Below are 16,486 nucleotides of genomic sequence, written 5' to 3'. Positions count from 1 at the left end.
ATGTGACATAAATTGACAACTGGCGCAAAGATTTGTCGTCGCTTGTGAATTTTTGATTGGATAATTTATGTCATGTGGTTGCATGGCTCAATTTTCTGCCACGTTGGTGAAATTATTTTATGAATGGCGCTTTTCATATAGGCGCGAAAAAAAGGATCCATTCATCAATCGGGCATCCATAGCTGGGGGGTAGCACCGATCACCGATTATGCGATTACCCTTTGAGAACAGTCTCCTTTTAACTCTTGGGGAGGAAGGGGGAAGAGAGTGGGTAGGCAGCTTGAGGATTAATTAAACTGACATTTTTTCGCAGGTACCTGCAAATGAAAGTTACGGTACGCGCCGTAAATCTTATTAAAGAAAATTTCATTAGATTAGATGTTCGGAATGAGAAAAGAGGTACTTTAAGTTGCAATGCATGTTTATGAAACATGTCACCCACGCCCGAGACTCATGCACGTCGTGTTGCCGTCCGGCAGGCGCATTTCTTCCTGGCTCTGGGAACGAGATTGTGGAAGGGGCTGCTCAATGCGCGTAGACTTTAGCGCGACACTCGTGTACGTGTTTCCATCTAATTGTTTTCGCACGTAACATTTGTGTGCAAGAGAAGAATGACACGAAGAATTAGACGGTGCATCGACGCTTTTTAATTTATCATATGACCCGTACGCCCCCGTGCGCACTTTTATTGCAAAATTTAAAACTATTAAGTAAATATATCTTATTCGATGGTTTTACATATAATACGCGCGGATATTTTGCGAGTTGCGTAGTATTTTTCCGAGCCCCGAAGGGGCGAGGAAAAATACGAGCAATGAGCAAAATGTCCGCGAGTATTATATGTAAAACCATCGAATAAGAGATTTATTATTCCACTACAAAAAGATTTTGTTATTTTGGCTTCTCTGTTTTGGTAACAGTTTTCAAATGCACCCGGCATCAACTGTCCATCGGTATATGGCGCGTACGAATGATGTAAACAACACAGAAAGCCAGTTAAATGTCTTTAATTTGATTAGATAAAATGAAAAGATAAATGACAAGTGAAACTTGTTTTCGAGTCTGCATCGTTTCAAAAACTATTCTTCGTCCAGTCCGGACATTGTTGCTCCTTTTTTCTGCCTTTTCCGTCCGTATTCGCTCTGTTGTAAACCGGTCAAACCGGGACACTACAGTGTATTACGGTCTCATATTTTGCGCGTTCTCTTGACCTTATTTGGTGAAATGACATAATAGTGGAATAATAAATTCCCGTATTAGGACCGTGCGCGGTAATAGCGCGAGCGCGGTCGGAAAAAACTTCTGCCCGGGAGGTAGTTAAAAGTCATAATTCTCGGTTTTCATTGTCACGCCATTGAAAAAAAAAATTGAAACCATTCCATGAATGAAGTCAAGAACTTGACATAGTATAGAGGATAAATTAATAAGGCATCTGTGCAAGTGTCCGGTTTGTGCGGCATTCCGTACTCGAATTATTTGACAAAATGTTCCACATAAATTTATAGAGCTTAGTATGGAGACGCCATGTTTGTGTCCCCCTGAGGGGCACAAACATGGCGGCCGGAAATACGAAAAAAACATCTGGAGTTCACTTTTGCCAGAAAAGAGGTTTGTTTGCCCTTGTGAATTTTCGAATGTTTAGATAAATATTTCTCCTCAAACTTAAATTGTTTAGAATGCTGAAAATCACCCAAAGAGTCATTTTTAAGATATGGAAAAGCTCTGTCACGGCCGTCCTCCTTATGTCACGCACGATGGAAACTCGGAAATTGAAACTGTTCTATTTTCAAAAGGAAGCACGACATCGAGCTAAGAAATTGTGAACAGACATATTTTTAGGTAATCTTTCCTTGAATGAAGGTAAAAATTTTGTAGGCCTCCCAGTTTTGAATTCTAGAATTTGGTGACGTCACGTGAAAACCGAGAATTGATCAGGGCTGACTCACCAGTTTGTTGGCCAGCAGTGCTGGTTAAAAATAGTGTGGTCATGCCAGGGTGAGGTTGGAGCTTTATAAATTTGATCCTTCAGTCTACAGCATCGGGTCTCTTTTTAATTTTCATTAATGGTGCGTTCTATTGACCCTATTCCGGAATAGGAATACATTCAATGAATACTAGAAATCCTAATAAGAGGTTTTTGGGGTGACTGGAACACAAAATGGCTCTTAAATTATCATATCTCAGCGAACGTTTGCAGATTCTACGTCTTCCCAAATTCACCCAAAAAGAGAAATCTAACAGCTATTCCTCTTATTCTTATTCCGAAAAACGGTCAATGGAATGCAACCTAAAAAATATTCTTAAAAAAAAAAGTCATTTTCCCTACATCTGCCCAGAGTCAACATCGAAAGGTGGTTACACTTTACGACAGGTACTTGGAGATATATAAAACGAGTGATAATACAATCGAAGCTTTCCTTGCGACAACCCTCTTAGGCGACCAGCTCTAGTTGCGACCGACACTAAAACCTTGTTTTAACTTTACACCAAACACCTCTTGAACTCCCGTAAGCGACCGCGACCACTTTGGGAAGTACAAAGAGGTTTTTTTGCTTTTATTGTAACTCTTTTAAGCGACCACTCAAAGAGTTTGATGTACTGTACAGTAAAGTGTTAAAACACTTTAATGAAAGTTGACACTTCTCGATCTCCAACAATCATCTATTTTAAAAGAACTACAGTCGACTCCCGATAACTCGAACCAATTTTCCTTTCCTTTCAGGTCATTTTCTATATAATTTTACCCTCGATAACTCGAACTCCCGATAACTCGAACCTTTTTCAATTTCCCTTGAAGGTTCGTGTTATCGAGAGTTATCGAGTATTTCATCTAGTCCTAAAGTCAAAATGCTGTCATGTGAAACTTCAGCGAAACTTCGACGTTTAATTGGAATTTATATATAAAGGTTGAATAAAGGTCTCTATTATTTCAGTGATTGGTCTCTTACGAGAGCTCATTCTCTAGTTACGACCACCGTTTTTAATTCCCGTGGTGGTCGCTTACAAGAGCTTCGATTGTACATGATTAATCTGAATGGCTGAAAAAAAATGTGGCCCCAAAAATGTTCATGCGCCACACAAAGCTTCGTAAACCAACAAAGTAACCACCGCTTTGAGAAATCCATTTCAATGAAGGCAAGAATTAAAAACAGAAACAAAGGTCGCGTCATTTTGGGACTATTCCGGAATAGGGCTACTCGGAATAGATGTGCTGCACGTTTTTTTTCTTTTTTTATTTAGGGGGGGGGGGGGGGGAGGAGGGGACTACTCTGTCTTTGGAATGAACAGCATAATATTCCATTGATTCTGCACTTGATTTCAGAATGAACGAAATACAGTTTACTCAGAAAATGTTTTCGGTTAAATGGGAATAGGTGGAATTGCATTCTTAGATTTTGGGAACTGATGTCCTGTGCACTCTGTTATTCCTATGTTCAGAAGAAAGCTACAAGCACAGGAGGAGCTCTTAAACATTTTTTGCCGGGGTTTTGCTGCCCACCTGTTTTCAGACAAGATATGTAATTTTATGGCCTAAATCAAACAAACTTTCTGATCTCACCTCCAAATTGACGCCCATTTTCAGCCCTACACTGGATAAAGTTATACCATCTAGGGCCATAGATGCCGCTGTACATGTACCTTATATAACCGAGAACCCAAACGCTACAAATATGTTCAAGATGAAGTACACACTGAGAACGTTCTGCCTGGCAAACTTTGTAGATATAGAGTAATATACTACATGCACATAGATTGAAAAAGAAGTCTGAAGTTAATATTCAGAGCACTTGAAAACTGAGTAATAACTTTAATAACCCTTCCAAGTTATGTTCAGTGTCCTACAAAGCCGTTATCTGGGTTGTCACACAATGTTTCTCCCTGAAAAAAATGTTACGTGACGAACAGAATAGCGGCTGCATGGAGGACTACATTACGTTGAAACTGGTCAACAACTTATAAAAATACTTCTCTTTATTAACGCTTGCAGTAAAGTTTCATACATTTCAAAAAACTACCTTCGGAAAATTTTAAGATCACAGAACAGAAATGAGATTTTACGCATTCACCTATTCTAACCCAGGACAAGTGGTCCAAGCTTTCCTTATTTATGGGTGAAAATGGGGACATAAAAAAAAGTTGGCTTTAAAGGAAGGGATTTATTCACAAATTCACACTCCCTGCTAATCTAAAAGATCTTTTGTATCAAAATTAACAAAAAACTCTGTGGGACAAACAAATATTGACTGAAACCAAAGCTTTCATCAGCAAACTCTCAACAATAACTTCTCCTCAATTGAAAAATATTTGAAACCACAAGTAGGTTGAAACATACTCTTTGTCTATTGCTAACAGAATACAAACATTTATATCATGACAAATTCAATGCATCAGTCGGAGAAAAATAAAGAGGGGGGGGGGGGGGGGCAGCATACCAAATGGAAAAATACCTAAAAAAAAAAATCCTGCCAACCAGTGATAAAATTCTGATTTACATTCCACATATTAGATTCCTAATAATTTTAATTCAGGCTATTATTGTTTCAAATTACACGAAGAACAAAATAGCCGGGCCCTCTAGTTGCAACATGTTTCAACTTCCTTGTGAGCTCTTATTGTTTTTCAGAATTTTTTTAAATTAAAATGTACACGGTTAGGTTAGCCTGTGAAAAAAAGTTCAGCCTGGAAAACAGTTCAAAAGAAACCAACAATGCCACTGGCTATGTTTGATTTTACTTACAATAATATTTAATCATAAAATTCCTTCTCACAGCACTAACATTTTTTCATCATCAACCGTTAAGTACTGTCAGGAAGCAGCAATATAAGCAGCAATAATTTTTTTTCTATAAAAATATACCTTTGACAACTATATTTCAAAAACCTGAGGGAACATGTTTTTAATGGGAAGGGGGTGGGGTGGGATTACAAGGGAAAGAGCAGATTAATCCCCCACCCCTCCCACCTCCTCATTAAAAATTTAGCTTCCCTGAAGTATAAGTTAAGTCACTAATAGCATTCTAAAACTCATCATGTCTGGTCAGCGCCTCGCCAAAGTCTGTTGCTTGGCTACCAACAAACACGTCATGTTTTTCAACAATTTCCTCCTTCGTCAGCTCACCATCCTGAAAATTATGAGCAAAAAACACATCAACTGTTAGACCAAAACTGTTTTGGGTTAATGTAACAGCCCAAAACAAATTTGGGTATTTTTATAAGTTGATTAAAAAAAATGACCTTGTAAAATTTCAGAGTGTTCATTGCAATGTGAGAATCGTATTTATATCTTGCAGTTACAGTCGATCCACGTCACATGTGACCGGTGTTTTTGAAATTTGAATGGAGTTTCGAAATTAACATGTCAGTTTGATCATCGCCAACGAGATTTCAGAGTTCGCATAGAAATTTCCCTAGTTTATTGACGGTACAACACTGTTAATCTTTCTTTACATTACAGCATTAAGTATTTCAAGAATAACAATAATAATTGTTTCCCAAGTATTTTGAATCTTTTTTTTTTCAGTTAATGCATCTTTTCTGGAAAGATTTCAAGAGAAATGTTCAACATTCCATTCAAATGGACATTACTAAGAGGAATTTGAATGTTGATTTCAAATACTGACATGGATTGGGTTGTAATCCTGCAGGATTTTTTTTTAGAACATTATGGTTTTCGTACCCCATCAGTGTCAGCCTCACGCACAAGATGTCTGGCTTCAGCTTCAATATGATCATAGTCAGGAGGAATGATCCAATCCTTTACTTCATCCTGTTGAAAACAAGTTGTGCACGAATTAAGACAAGGATTAAACCAAGTCATGAAAAACAAAACCTTGAAAACTGGCAAGAACATTGACAAAATTCCATTGAAAGAATAATTAATATAAATTGTATTTTATCACATGAAATAAATTCTTCAAAGCCAGCTGAAGAGTTTACTTACTGTTAACTAAATGTATTACTAAATTTTGTTGCTATCATAAAATTCTGAATGTAAGCAATGAATTTATATTTGTGTAAAAGACCTTCTAAAAGGGGTTACATTTAGGGAGGGTATATCATTGGCTGGATTTTTGTTTGATGAGCTATGGAATAAGAACAGTTTGTAACACTCTTAAAGCTTATAGATAGCTTAAAACAGATACCCCTAACAGTCCATGGGCTAATAATAGAGCATTTTCATTCACGTGACTACTGGCCATATTGGTTTACTGAAACAATTAGAGAAAGCATTTGCACAAAAATAGAGTTCAATTCCCAGAGGTTTAGTTTGGGACACCAACATGGCCGCCATTTCTTTGTTTTGGGACACAAACATGGCTATCCTGACGTCATGTGAAAACACTCCATAGCCAAAATGATCTATACCTCTGAGGTATGAAGAGCTTATAGTAACACAAGAAGGTTAGCTAACATTCATAGATGTTCATGTCCCCTACTTTAGCCTTCTAAACAAAACTTTCAAAATGTCAGTGATGCAGATTTTTTTTCCCCAATCCTTCAGGAATGAGATAGAAACCACTGAAAATGCAAGCAACTCTTAATTTATAATAATTATATCAGGAAACATACCCTGTCCATTTTGCCATCTTTATTTTTGTCGCGGAATTCGTGAAAATGTTCTCTTTCACTTTTCACCCAATCAGGTTCGTCTGCATCTTTTTCTTTCTCACTGTCTGGATACAGGTCACCTAAATTTAACCAAAACTCTCATAGTTACATATAACATCACATGCTTTAAGATCATTATACTAGTACACGTAATAATCAAATATTAGGGAGTATGTTTGATGATCTTGATCCTAGGCTTTCTCTCCTTTGCCAAATTGGTGATGGTGTCATCTGCCCCTGCAAAATCTGCAGGGGATGCCAGACACGCATCACAAGATCCATTCATTCATTGATTGATTGTCCCATTGAATCTCGACTTCAATCTGGAGTGAATTTTCTAATTCTGGGATAACAATGCCATTTGGAAAGACAATGATCTTTTGTTGTTGTTTTCTTAGCAAGATGAAATGGCAAATCATTGGTTCAACAGAGGCAATAGAGACCTTAATATATACGACAGCACCTTCTAAGAGAACATCGCAAAACAATGGGAGTTAGTGGGTAAAACAATCATTCTGCATGTGCGTTATGAAATTTGGTAAATTTCTTTGTTGTCTTCTACAAAACAACAACATGAAATGGGTTATTCCAGAAAAAATCCACACCCCCCCCCCCCCCCGACGGATGGGGTCGTTTTTTAACCCCCCCTCTCACCTGGATTTCCTGAAGCACAAGAACCCCCCTCCTGTCTGGATTTCCAAAACAAAAGACCCCCCCCTCCCGCCTGGATTTCCGGAAAAAAAAAATTAGGCTTAAATTTAATTTATTTTTAATATAAAATACCACAATCACGTCTAGAAGATGTTCTTTTTTAATTTCTAAAGCTTCTGCTATTGCGTGGAACTAAAAAAAGAAAGGAGCAACAATGCGAAAAAGCGAACGAGTTCATCCTTTGTGCCCAATGGACAACACCCATGGAATCTTAAAACGGCACGCAGAAAGCGCACTGGCTGCTTGTTCAACTGTGCTACGGACGATGGGACTTCAGAGAGGTTACCACTGTATATGTTGCAGGAACCCGTCCAAGAACGTTCTCCTTCTGTTGCTTTCGCAATAACTTACGTTTCCAAAAGTTTTTTCGAGGTACAGATGGCTACAAGTTCCTCTCGAGTATTTTTGACAAAGAGGGAATGTTTGGACCAAAATTCTTTGGAATTATCTTCTTCAGCTAATAGCTCTGCATCCTTGCTTGCACAAGTAAAAAATTCTTCCGCCTGCCGCAGTGGAATGCAATGGCGGACGTGAAATTACACAACGGTGGCACGCTGGGTCTGGTACGAGTAGAAATGTGTCAGGCGTTTCAACTCTTCGTTGCAACAATGTTGCGATGGCTCGTTCTTTACTATCTTGTTGTTCACGTTTTCAGCTATAAAAGGACCTGCGAAGGACCTTAGATTATCATTTATTTTAGGTGAGAAATATGTGAACAAAATATTTCTTTTATTTTCAGGGTCTGAGAGTGCCGAAGTGTCACCGAACTAAACGTTCGAATCGCGTGAACTATCGGTCGAAATGACTCCTGCAGAAGACTTTCTTAAGTTCAACCCCCCCTCCCACCTGGATTTCCAGAGTCTTTGACCCCCCCTCCGGTGAGAATTTCCAGAATCCCATCCGTCGGGGAGGTGTGGATTTTTTCTGGAATAACCCAATGCATGTAAGTTCCAAAATATCTAAAGTTTTCTGGAGAATGGGAATACACAACGGTGAATTTTTGATTTATTTTTTAAACATGAATCAGTTGTTGTAACCAATTCAGTTACAAGAAATTTCAGATACATTCTTCAGATTGAATAAGCTGGAATAATCAGGAAGAAGTTCACATATAACACAAAATCACATTTTCAAGCAATGTTTTTGTTGGTATTGTTGCCGGTGTTGGTCCCTTATGATTCAGTCACCATTGCCCAGAAAAACTGCCTTTGTCCAAGAGTGATGAACAGAGATAAACTCCCATTTTCAAATTTGGAAAACCTACCCAAGTATTCTTCAAGAGAAACAACTCCATCGCCATCTTTGTCAATGTCCTGTAATGTCTCATTAACAACAACATCCTTCATGTGATCATATTCCTCAGGATGGAGGAAGGCTGTGTATTCTTCCTTTGTAATTTTGTTGTCTTTGTTGACGTCAGATTTCTCCCAGCGCCCCTTGTCTCGTGTCAGCATGTCTTTATATTCATACTCATCACCCTCTGAAATGTAAAGCATTATTTCTGTAAACATGAAGTCAATGTCTCAAAAGTGTTTAGTGATGATTGAGAAATGTTTATTTTCCAAGTGACACAAGCACCCCTACCCTCTATCAGTGCTGGAAATAACTGTGGGTCATTGGACGTTGTCCAAACAAATTTTGAAAATGTCTGGCCAATTTCACAGTATGATCGGACATCATGTCCGAACGTCTCACCAACACATTTTGACTTTTTCCCTTGAAGGTGTTGTCCATTGATAAACGTTGCTCATGTATATTGTTTGAGCCATATACTAAAGACACTCATCATTCATAAAGCAGAAGTGTTTCGTAATCCTGTACTTGCATTACTGGTGAAAATATGCATAACTGGTGAAAATAACTTCTTAGAAAATCGCTCAATAATGCATTGCGAAGTACTGTTAATTTTTGTTACACATACTTTGCCAATCACATTTAAGCGAAAAACCAGTAATGGTTTTCAAGGACCACCACAACAAAATAAAAGTACCGGATCCTGTAGCAAAGGATCTAATTAGCAAAAGAAATTGTAGAACAAATAATCTAAAAACGAGCAAGGCTGATTAGATTATTTGTACCACCCTGAAAACTACATTTCACCAATGATTTGTATCTCCATGTCTCAGTTAACAATTTGATAATATATTAAGAGTGATATGTACCTTTCAGAATAAAAAGTAGCGATATTAAAACATGACGTTTCGGCGACGACATGTCACCATTATCAAATGTAAATTATAATAAGATCGGTAACGTTACAGATCTTTTTATAATTTACATTTGATAATGGTGACATGTCGTCGCCGAAACGTCATGTTTTAATATCGCTACTTTTTATTCTGAAATGTTTTTCCAAATCCTAAGTTATCAGATGTGTACCTTCCAGATCATATTATACTTTTAAAAGTTTCTTAAAGAGTTATTAAAGACATGAAAATTATGCAGGCAAGAAAGACAAAAGAAACTTTCAAGAGTATTTTGCAGAAATGTGCTGATGTTACAAAATTATACTGAAAAATAAATCTTATTGCATTTATAAGCAAAAAGTTCAGAAGATGAATAAAAGTTTATTTAGCTCATGGCTACTACCATAGAATAAACTTTGTCTATGCATAATGAATTAATAATATTGTTATTAAAGTTAATGAATTTCTGTTTTTTTGCCTTGGGCAAGCAAATTTTGAGGGAAGATTGTCCAGAGGGCAAGATGGCATTTAATTTTTTTTTTTTTCAGTCCTGTCTGACTCTTGGAATTTCCAATGACTTTCCTTGGGAGAGGTATAAATACACGTACATGTACTTTCTGGAATCCAACATTTTCTTAGATAGGCCTTTAAATTATTGAAGTTGTGGAGAGTTAGGCTGACCTGTAATATACCCATATGTCAGGTTTTTGTACAGTTCCCAGCTGATTGGCTCATCAGGATCTGCTCTCTTTTCTTGGACATATAACTCATCAAGTGACATGTGAGATTGTTCAAGTTTCTTCAGCTGATCCCATTGTCGATCCACATCTTCGTAGATGTATCGCTTGGATGTGAATTTGATCCAGTCCTCTAACTCTTTCTGTGTCACCTTTCCATTGTGATCCTTGTCAATTCTTTCAACAATTTTTCTGTTGCAGAGAACAAAACAACTGAGATTTTACTGAATGTCTGAAGGTAAAGGACTCTTTAAAATAACATTTTCCTGCAAGCAAAGGTTTCATGATTGCTCTATGTCCTACTTAAATTAAGTTGAATAATTTTTGTACCATGTTCACAAACAAAAAAAGCATAAAATGCATTGTATTGCTTGGAATAATATTACTACTATAGTCATCATGGGACTATCAATGTCATGGGAGGGGTTTGATGGGGAAAATGCGGACACAAAATTCTTCAGAAGCGGTGTCACAAGTGCAATGGACTGCTGAATAAAAATGTTTTATTACATTCTATCAAAATTTGCATAGTTGACATTTCAGTGAGACAAATACTATTGCCGGCCACATAATTTTCACTGACTAGCATTTTAGTTGCCTAAACGCTGTAAGAAAATGTGATCTCACATGATCTATAGCTAACTGGTCATGTGAACCTATTGGCTCTGGATAGCAGTTTAATAAACAAAGATTGAAGCAATCCTTTACAGAGGTTTCTCTCACAAGGCATCACACAAAGTGATCAAATTTAATGTCCCCTTTGAGCAAATTGCAGTGTACATAGACTGGGAAAGAGCAGAGAAAATACAGAACGAGTTTTCGTTTCATACAGTAGGTTGCATATGACAGCTTCCCACCCGTGGGGACCCCTGACAAGACTGTATGACACGTGGCACTTTGCGCTATGAATGAAGTGACAAGTTGAGCAATCTCAACCATAATAACAATGTTCTTTATGAAAAAACTAGATCGAATTTTTAAAGATAAATTAAACAAAAAGCGTATCCTTAATAATTCATACGGGAAAACAACTGGTGTAACCGTCAGTGTGAAACTAATCGAACAATGAACTAATTATAGTCGTGTCAGTAGCGACAACCTAAACATTTGTTCAGTCGCCAGGATATTTTTGCCAAGGAAACTATCAAAAATTGTAACCGTGGATTTTAAAGACTTGGAAATAAATAAGTTTACGCATTAATATAAAGTCGGAATTAATTCGAAACAAGCTAAGCGCAAAAAGCCCCACAACAAGATCTCACTCAATGTGAGTTGCACTCGAATTGTCAACGTGGCATTGTACTGCAGCTGTACTACAGGCTATCAGCTGTCATTAAAATCGAATAATTCGAAACTTACATGTCTCGATCGTTAGCAAAAACATGTCACACGTTACCTTTAAGCATTCTAAACAGATTTAGCGCATTCCCAAATTATAACATGACAAGATTACATAAAAATATTGCTTGCAGAAATGACATCTCCTGATACAACGCTTGACACTGAGGCAAATTTGCATACACCTTTCCACCGACAAGCTGACTATTTAATGGTCCACTTACCCTAGTCTTTCCTTAGATTCCTCAGGAGTCAGCTCGTCAAATTTCTTCTTGTCCCTTCCCAGAAAAGCCTCGTGATCATACTCCGCGTTATGTTCTTCGTCAGCCTTGAAATGCTCTTCCTCCGACAGATCTTGGTCGTAGACTCGGCTCTTCTTGTCCCCTTTGGCTTCTGGTGGCCGTGCATCAACGAGTAACAGACATAAACACACTAAGACCGTGGAGAAAAATCGAGCCATGGCCGTGAACTAAATTTTTGTCTCGTCTGGGATGCAAGTGCCAAACAATCGACCACCAAACGTTTGATAACACAAGTTTCCCGGGCCAGCTGCTCGGTAAAATTGCCATGAGGGGTGCTCTGCTATGCACACCGCGATTGGATAATTTTGGTCACGTTTGTTATTTTCTGTATTCTGATTGGCTGATATCTGCCACGTTGGCAAGGGAGTATCACTTATGTGTCGGAATGGGGAAAACTCCGGCCGTCAATAAAATCAGGAACATGGAACGTTCCGGAACATCCCGAAAAATTAATTAATGAAAAAATATAAATATGAAAACTGAAAATGAGACAAACTAAATTATTAAAAAGCATAAAATAAATCAGAATAAAAGTAAAGTCTCTGTGTAAACTAGAGGTTCTTCTTCTGGAGGCCATGTTTCAGCCTTTTAAATTAGCTTATCAGCGATCAGAGCCTAAAAATTGGTTTCTTTAACAAGTTAAACTTTAAGGCCTGCGCTACTCCGGTGTATTCGCAGCAGGTTTATTTCTGCATGATGTGAGTTCTTTTTCTCCTTCAGTATTTTTAAGTCTCTTCATCTGTTCATTTTGAATATGATCTCTTAGTCTGTGTGTTATGCCATTTATAGGGTATTTCAGAGAGAAATTTAGAGTTTTAAATATTTTGCGGCCTATCGATTAGCCATCGATTACCCATTGACTACTGAGCAATAATCAATGACTAAGACAAAATCAGAAGCAAACGGCAAACTAATTCAGTTAAGGCAGTAAACAAGGCTGAATTAAACCCGGTACGACCCACAAGAGCGTACACAACACACACTGCCGGAGCTAAGTGAACTCCCTGATAGGTGAAAGGTTCATTCCCTAATGCAGGCCTCAGCTTTGGTGGTCACCCGCATTGTTCAGAAAATTTCACGCAATATGTGTATTGATTTTTTTTATTACTAAAACAGTTGTAAAGCAACAATTCCTTTGATAAACTGAAAGCATGACATCAAATTAAGACTACGACAATCCACGCACTCTATTCTACCTGTCCACCGGCGCCATCACACAGCGAGGACAATGGCGTTAACGCCCTAGCATTGACTGCTTTTGTCCTCCACAGTAGCCGAAAAACTTCACTGACCCCAAGCAAACGCATTTAAAGTAATATTTACAACAAAAAACTAATATATTCAATATAAAAGCTATCGCACAAAAATATGACATTTAATTCGCGTTTGTTAAAACGAACAGTTTATCGAATCGTGCGCGCCATTCTCGAATTAACTGACGTCATCACTTGTGGATGTAGAACAACACGCTTGCGCATGCCCTGATGGACCGCTCCGCGGTTCTCGCAATGATAAAACATCTGTAAACCAAGGATGAGACTCGATATCCTCAACAGCTATTCTAGCTTTAAAATCCAATATTAGCATACTCCGTATAAGATTCTTGCAGTTTTCTGAAACCTGCTGTTTTGGTTTGTGAAAGGTTACCCCTCTTTTAATTTGCTGCAGTAACATCTTCATGTCAGAATCATCAAAAGGCATTCGTCCCGTCACCATGGTATAAAGGACCACGCCCATGCTCCATACATCGGCTTTTTCACCATCGTAAGGTATGCCTTCGGAAAGAAGATAATTTGGTTTCAAAATACATATCACATGTGGACATAGTGAACGAACTATCTTTGCGTTTTCAAGTCTAGCTTGCTATCAAACTGCTATCAAGCAAATTAACTTGCTAAAGGTGATATTACATGAGGCAATTCAGTTTCTGTAATTTGCCAATTGCTGACGCGGAAAGCATTGAGTTGAGACTGAGTAGAAAACATGTTACACGCTGCAAAGTATTCCGCAACGTTGCGATAACCAAAAGTCGTACTTTTCTTACAACTTGCAAAGCAATTTTTCCATGCGACAGCTTGGACCACAACTTGTCTCGCAACGGTGTTGCTTACCTAAGTGAGCGTAACCTCTCAGCACTTTATTATAACAAAACTCACTTAAATTTCTCCATGTAACCTCAGCTCGTTCTCCAACCTTTTCAAAACGTAAAGTCAAATAGGTTGTTCAGTCTTTACAGTGGCTTAAATGTTAAGATTTTCAGCTAGATCAGTGCTATCCTATGAAGGCATTTTTCCCTTCGCGGGCCGTCAACTTCAAACGGCATAAACTTGCCGTAAAGCTTGTAAGTGGCTGACCGCCCTGATTCGATTCTAGGCGTTTTACAATTGACAGCAAAGTAACTACATTACCTTTAAGTATCTCATACGCTGCATAAGCTGCTGAGCCACAAAATGTCTTGCAAAGTTCCGATTTGTTGTAAGTCTTGGCAAAACCAAAGTCCGTAATCTTGACATTGTTTCCCTCGTCCAAAAGAATGTTTTCACATTTCAAGTCGCGATGCAGCACTCCATGTCCATGGCAATGTTTTACAGCTTGCAACATCTGCAGGAATATTTTCTTGCTGAGATGTTCTTTCACAAACCCTCTTGCCTTTATATAACCCAGTAGATCCCCTCCGCTGGCGATATCCATGATAACAAAAACCTTATCTCCTATGTCCATCACATCGTACACGCGAATGATGTGCGGATGTTCGATGCTCTGAATAATGCTTAGTTCACGAGGTAGAAATCTCTTTAAAAAGTCATCTGGAGCCTTTTTGCGATCCACTATTTTCACTGCCACATGTAGCTTGAGTTTTCTTGAATACGCCCTTCTGACTTTTGCGTACGAGCCTTCTCCAAGCGGTGGGTCGTCCAAAAGCTCGTACCCGTTTTGCTTGAGAAACCGTCCATTGAAAGATTGTTTGGACATAACATGGGAGAAGAAGCGCGTTATAGCAGACATTGAAGACGTTAGAGCCTTCTCAAGCTAATTACTACTTGAATGAGTTAAATTGCTAATGCTAACTGCGTTCATTTGTTACGTCACAATAATATCTATTACGTGTGAATTAGTGTTTTCGCGCGCGCTGTGTTCTCCAAGCGATAGCGAGCTAGCGCGCGCGTGTAAATGTTATAATTCTCAAAAGTCGAAACATCTTAACGTTTTTACTAAGAGCAAAAAATATTCTTAATTCTCTACCCACCCACATTATTTCAGTCTCAAGCATCTTTTGGTTCCAATGGTGGAAAGAAGTACATGACCCTGTATCAAACTTCACACCAAAATTTATATTTCCTTGACGTAAACAACGTTCACCGTGTGTCAGGTCTGAAAGAAGAAAGCTGACCCCATGCCCATGACGAGCCATTTTCAGGCGTGGCATCAGGTCGGTCTAAATGTTGTGACAATGGAGCTTTATCACAGTAATTTTGAATTTTTAATGTAGGCCAGGTATTACAAAATTCCACTGAAACTGCTGTAAAGAGCACCTTAAAATTAGTCAAATGGCCAAGTTTGAAAGTGGTGTAGTTCCATAAATTCAGGAAGTTTTACAGACGTTGTTATGGATACGGGTAAAAATTGAAACGTCTGACATCACATCGTGTACTACACGATGTAATGTCAGAAATTGAATTTCTTTCCAAGATCCAAGAGGAGCAAGGGTTTAGGTACCGGTCCTCAGGCCCTGTAATATAGAAAAGAGGAGTGTCTGTTGTTTACACGGAAGAGGCCATTTACCCGATGGGATCACTGTTTAACTACAGCTACAATGATTCATTTCCTTTTTACTCCCGGCTGGGTTCTCTAAATATTGTAATACCAATAACCGTACGTTCGAATTAGCCTCGTTCCTATCCTAGTGGACCAGGTGAATCCCAGAATACTGGGAACGAGGTTACGCTTGACAGGTGACGTCACAATCCGGAGGGCCCTAAACCGACCACGAGAGAAACGCCATCGAAACGTGGCTTGAAATTGCAGTTATTCTGGGTATTGAACTGGATCCAGCTTGCAATGGAGGCTCTGACGGGGGAATAGATTATAAAAAAATTCTTTGCATATGAGAATGATTCTCCCGCTCAAGCCTCGTGTGCAGAATGGTTCTAGTTCAATACTGACGTTCTATTGACGTTGTCGGATTTCAAGGCTTCAACTTACACGACAATACCGAAAGGTAGCATGGGTATCTTTCAATCTTTATAATTTGGCTGTAATTTTCACGGTTGTCAGGGACAAAGGATGGGTGAACATTACATATCATATAGATATTTCCCTCCGTGATTTATTTACCATAAGGGTGAGGCATAGCTGAGTTTGGTAAATTTATCAATAAATTACCCATATCATCTTGCTGTCTCATCGCGTACACTTTCAGGAATAGTTCTATATATTCAAATTATCTGAACTACTTCGTGATAATTCTAGACTGCAAGCAGTCGTACTTTTTCCCAGTCAGGTCACGCACGCAAAGTGACGGTCAAAATTAAGCAAATTAGAAAGTGGACGAGGGGATTGGCGGCATTCTCACGGCTTCGCCGCTCGCTCGCTACAGAACTTT

General features: G+C 38.5%; 2 protein-coding genes across 2 annotated transcripts; both read right to left on the bottom strand.

The window, feature by feature from the left end:
* Positions 1-3,954: 3,954 nt before the first annotated feature.
* Positions 3,955-12,146, bottom strand: LOC146479290 (calumenin-B-like). Its single transcript, XM_085110919.1, has 6 exons — positions 11,806-12,146; positions 10,188-10,435; positions 8,585-8,800; positions 6,571-6,689; positions 5,678-5,767; positions 3,955-5,123 (listed from the first exon to the last, which is right to left on the bottom strand). Exons 1-6 carry the CDS (start codon positions 12,039-12,041, stop codon positions 5,019-5,021), a joined length of 1,014 nt encoding a protein of 337 aa, XP_084967045.1. The 5' UTR covers positions 12,042-12,146; the 3' UTR covers positions 3,955-5,018.
* An 829-nt stretch (positions 12,147-12,975) lies between these two features.
* LOC146479289 (testis-specific serine/threonine-protein kinase 3-like) lies at positions 12,976-14,956 on the bottom strand. Its single transcript, XM_085110828.1, has 2 exons — positions 14,292-14,956; positions 12,976-13,658 (listed from the first exon to the last, which is right to left on the bottom strand). The coding sequence occupies exons 1-2, from the start codon at positions 14,887-14,889 to the stop codon at positions 13,315-13,317; spliced, it is 942 nt and encodes a 313-aa protein (XP_084966954.1). The 5' UTR covers positions 14,890-14,956; the 3' UTR covers positions 12,976-13,314.
* Positions 14,957-16,486: the final 1,530 nt, after the last annotated feature.

Source organism: Pavona decussata, unplaced genomic scaffold (genome assembly GCF_977016875.1).
Source record: "Pavona decussata unplaced genomic scaffold, jaPavDecu1.1 SCAFFOLD_59, whole genome shotgun sequence".
NCBI classification, from domain to species: Eukaryota; Metazoa; Cnidaria; class Anthozoa; order Scleractinia; family Agariciidae; genus Pavona; species Pavona decussata.
The sequence above is the reverse complement of the archived record's forward strand: the minus strand, read 5'-3'. Positions and strand labels throughout refer to the sequence as shown.

Coding starts and splice junctions, on each gene's coding strand:
- LOC146479289 (XM_085110828.1), bottom strand. CDS start 14,889: ATGTCTGCTATAACGCGCTTCTTCTCCCATGTTATGTCCAAACAATCT. Junction 13,659..14,291: donor AGCGTATGAGATACTTAAAG/GTAATGTAGTTA, acceptor TTCTTTCCGAAG/GCATACCTTACGATGGTGAA.
- LOC146479290 (XM_085110919.1), bottom strand. CDS start 12,041: ATGGCTCGATTTTTCTCCACGGTCTTAGTGTGTTTATGTCTGTTACTC. Junction 8,801..10,187: donor GACATATGGGTATATTACAG/GTCAGCCTAACT, acceptor TTTACATTTCAG/AGGGTGATGAGTATGAATAT. Junction 5,768..6,570: donor AAGATGGCAAAATGGACAGG/GTATGTTTCCTG, acceptor TGTTTTCAACAG/GATGAAGTAAAGGATTGGAT.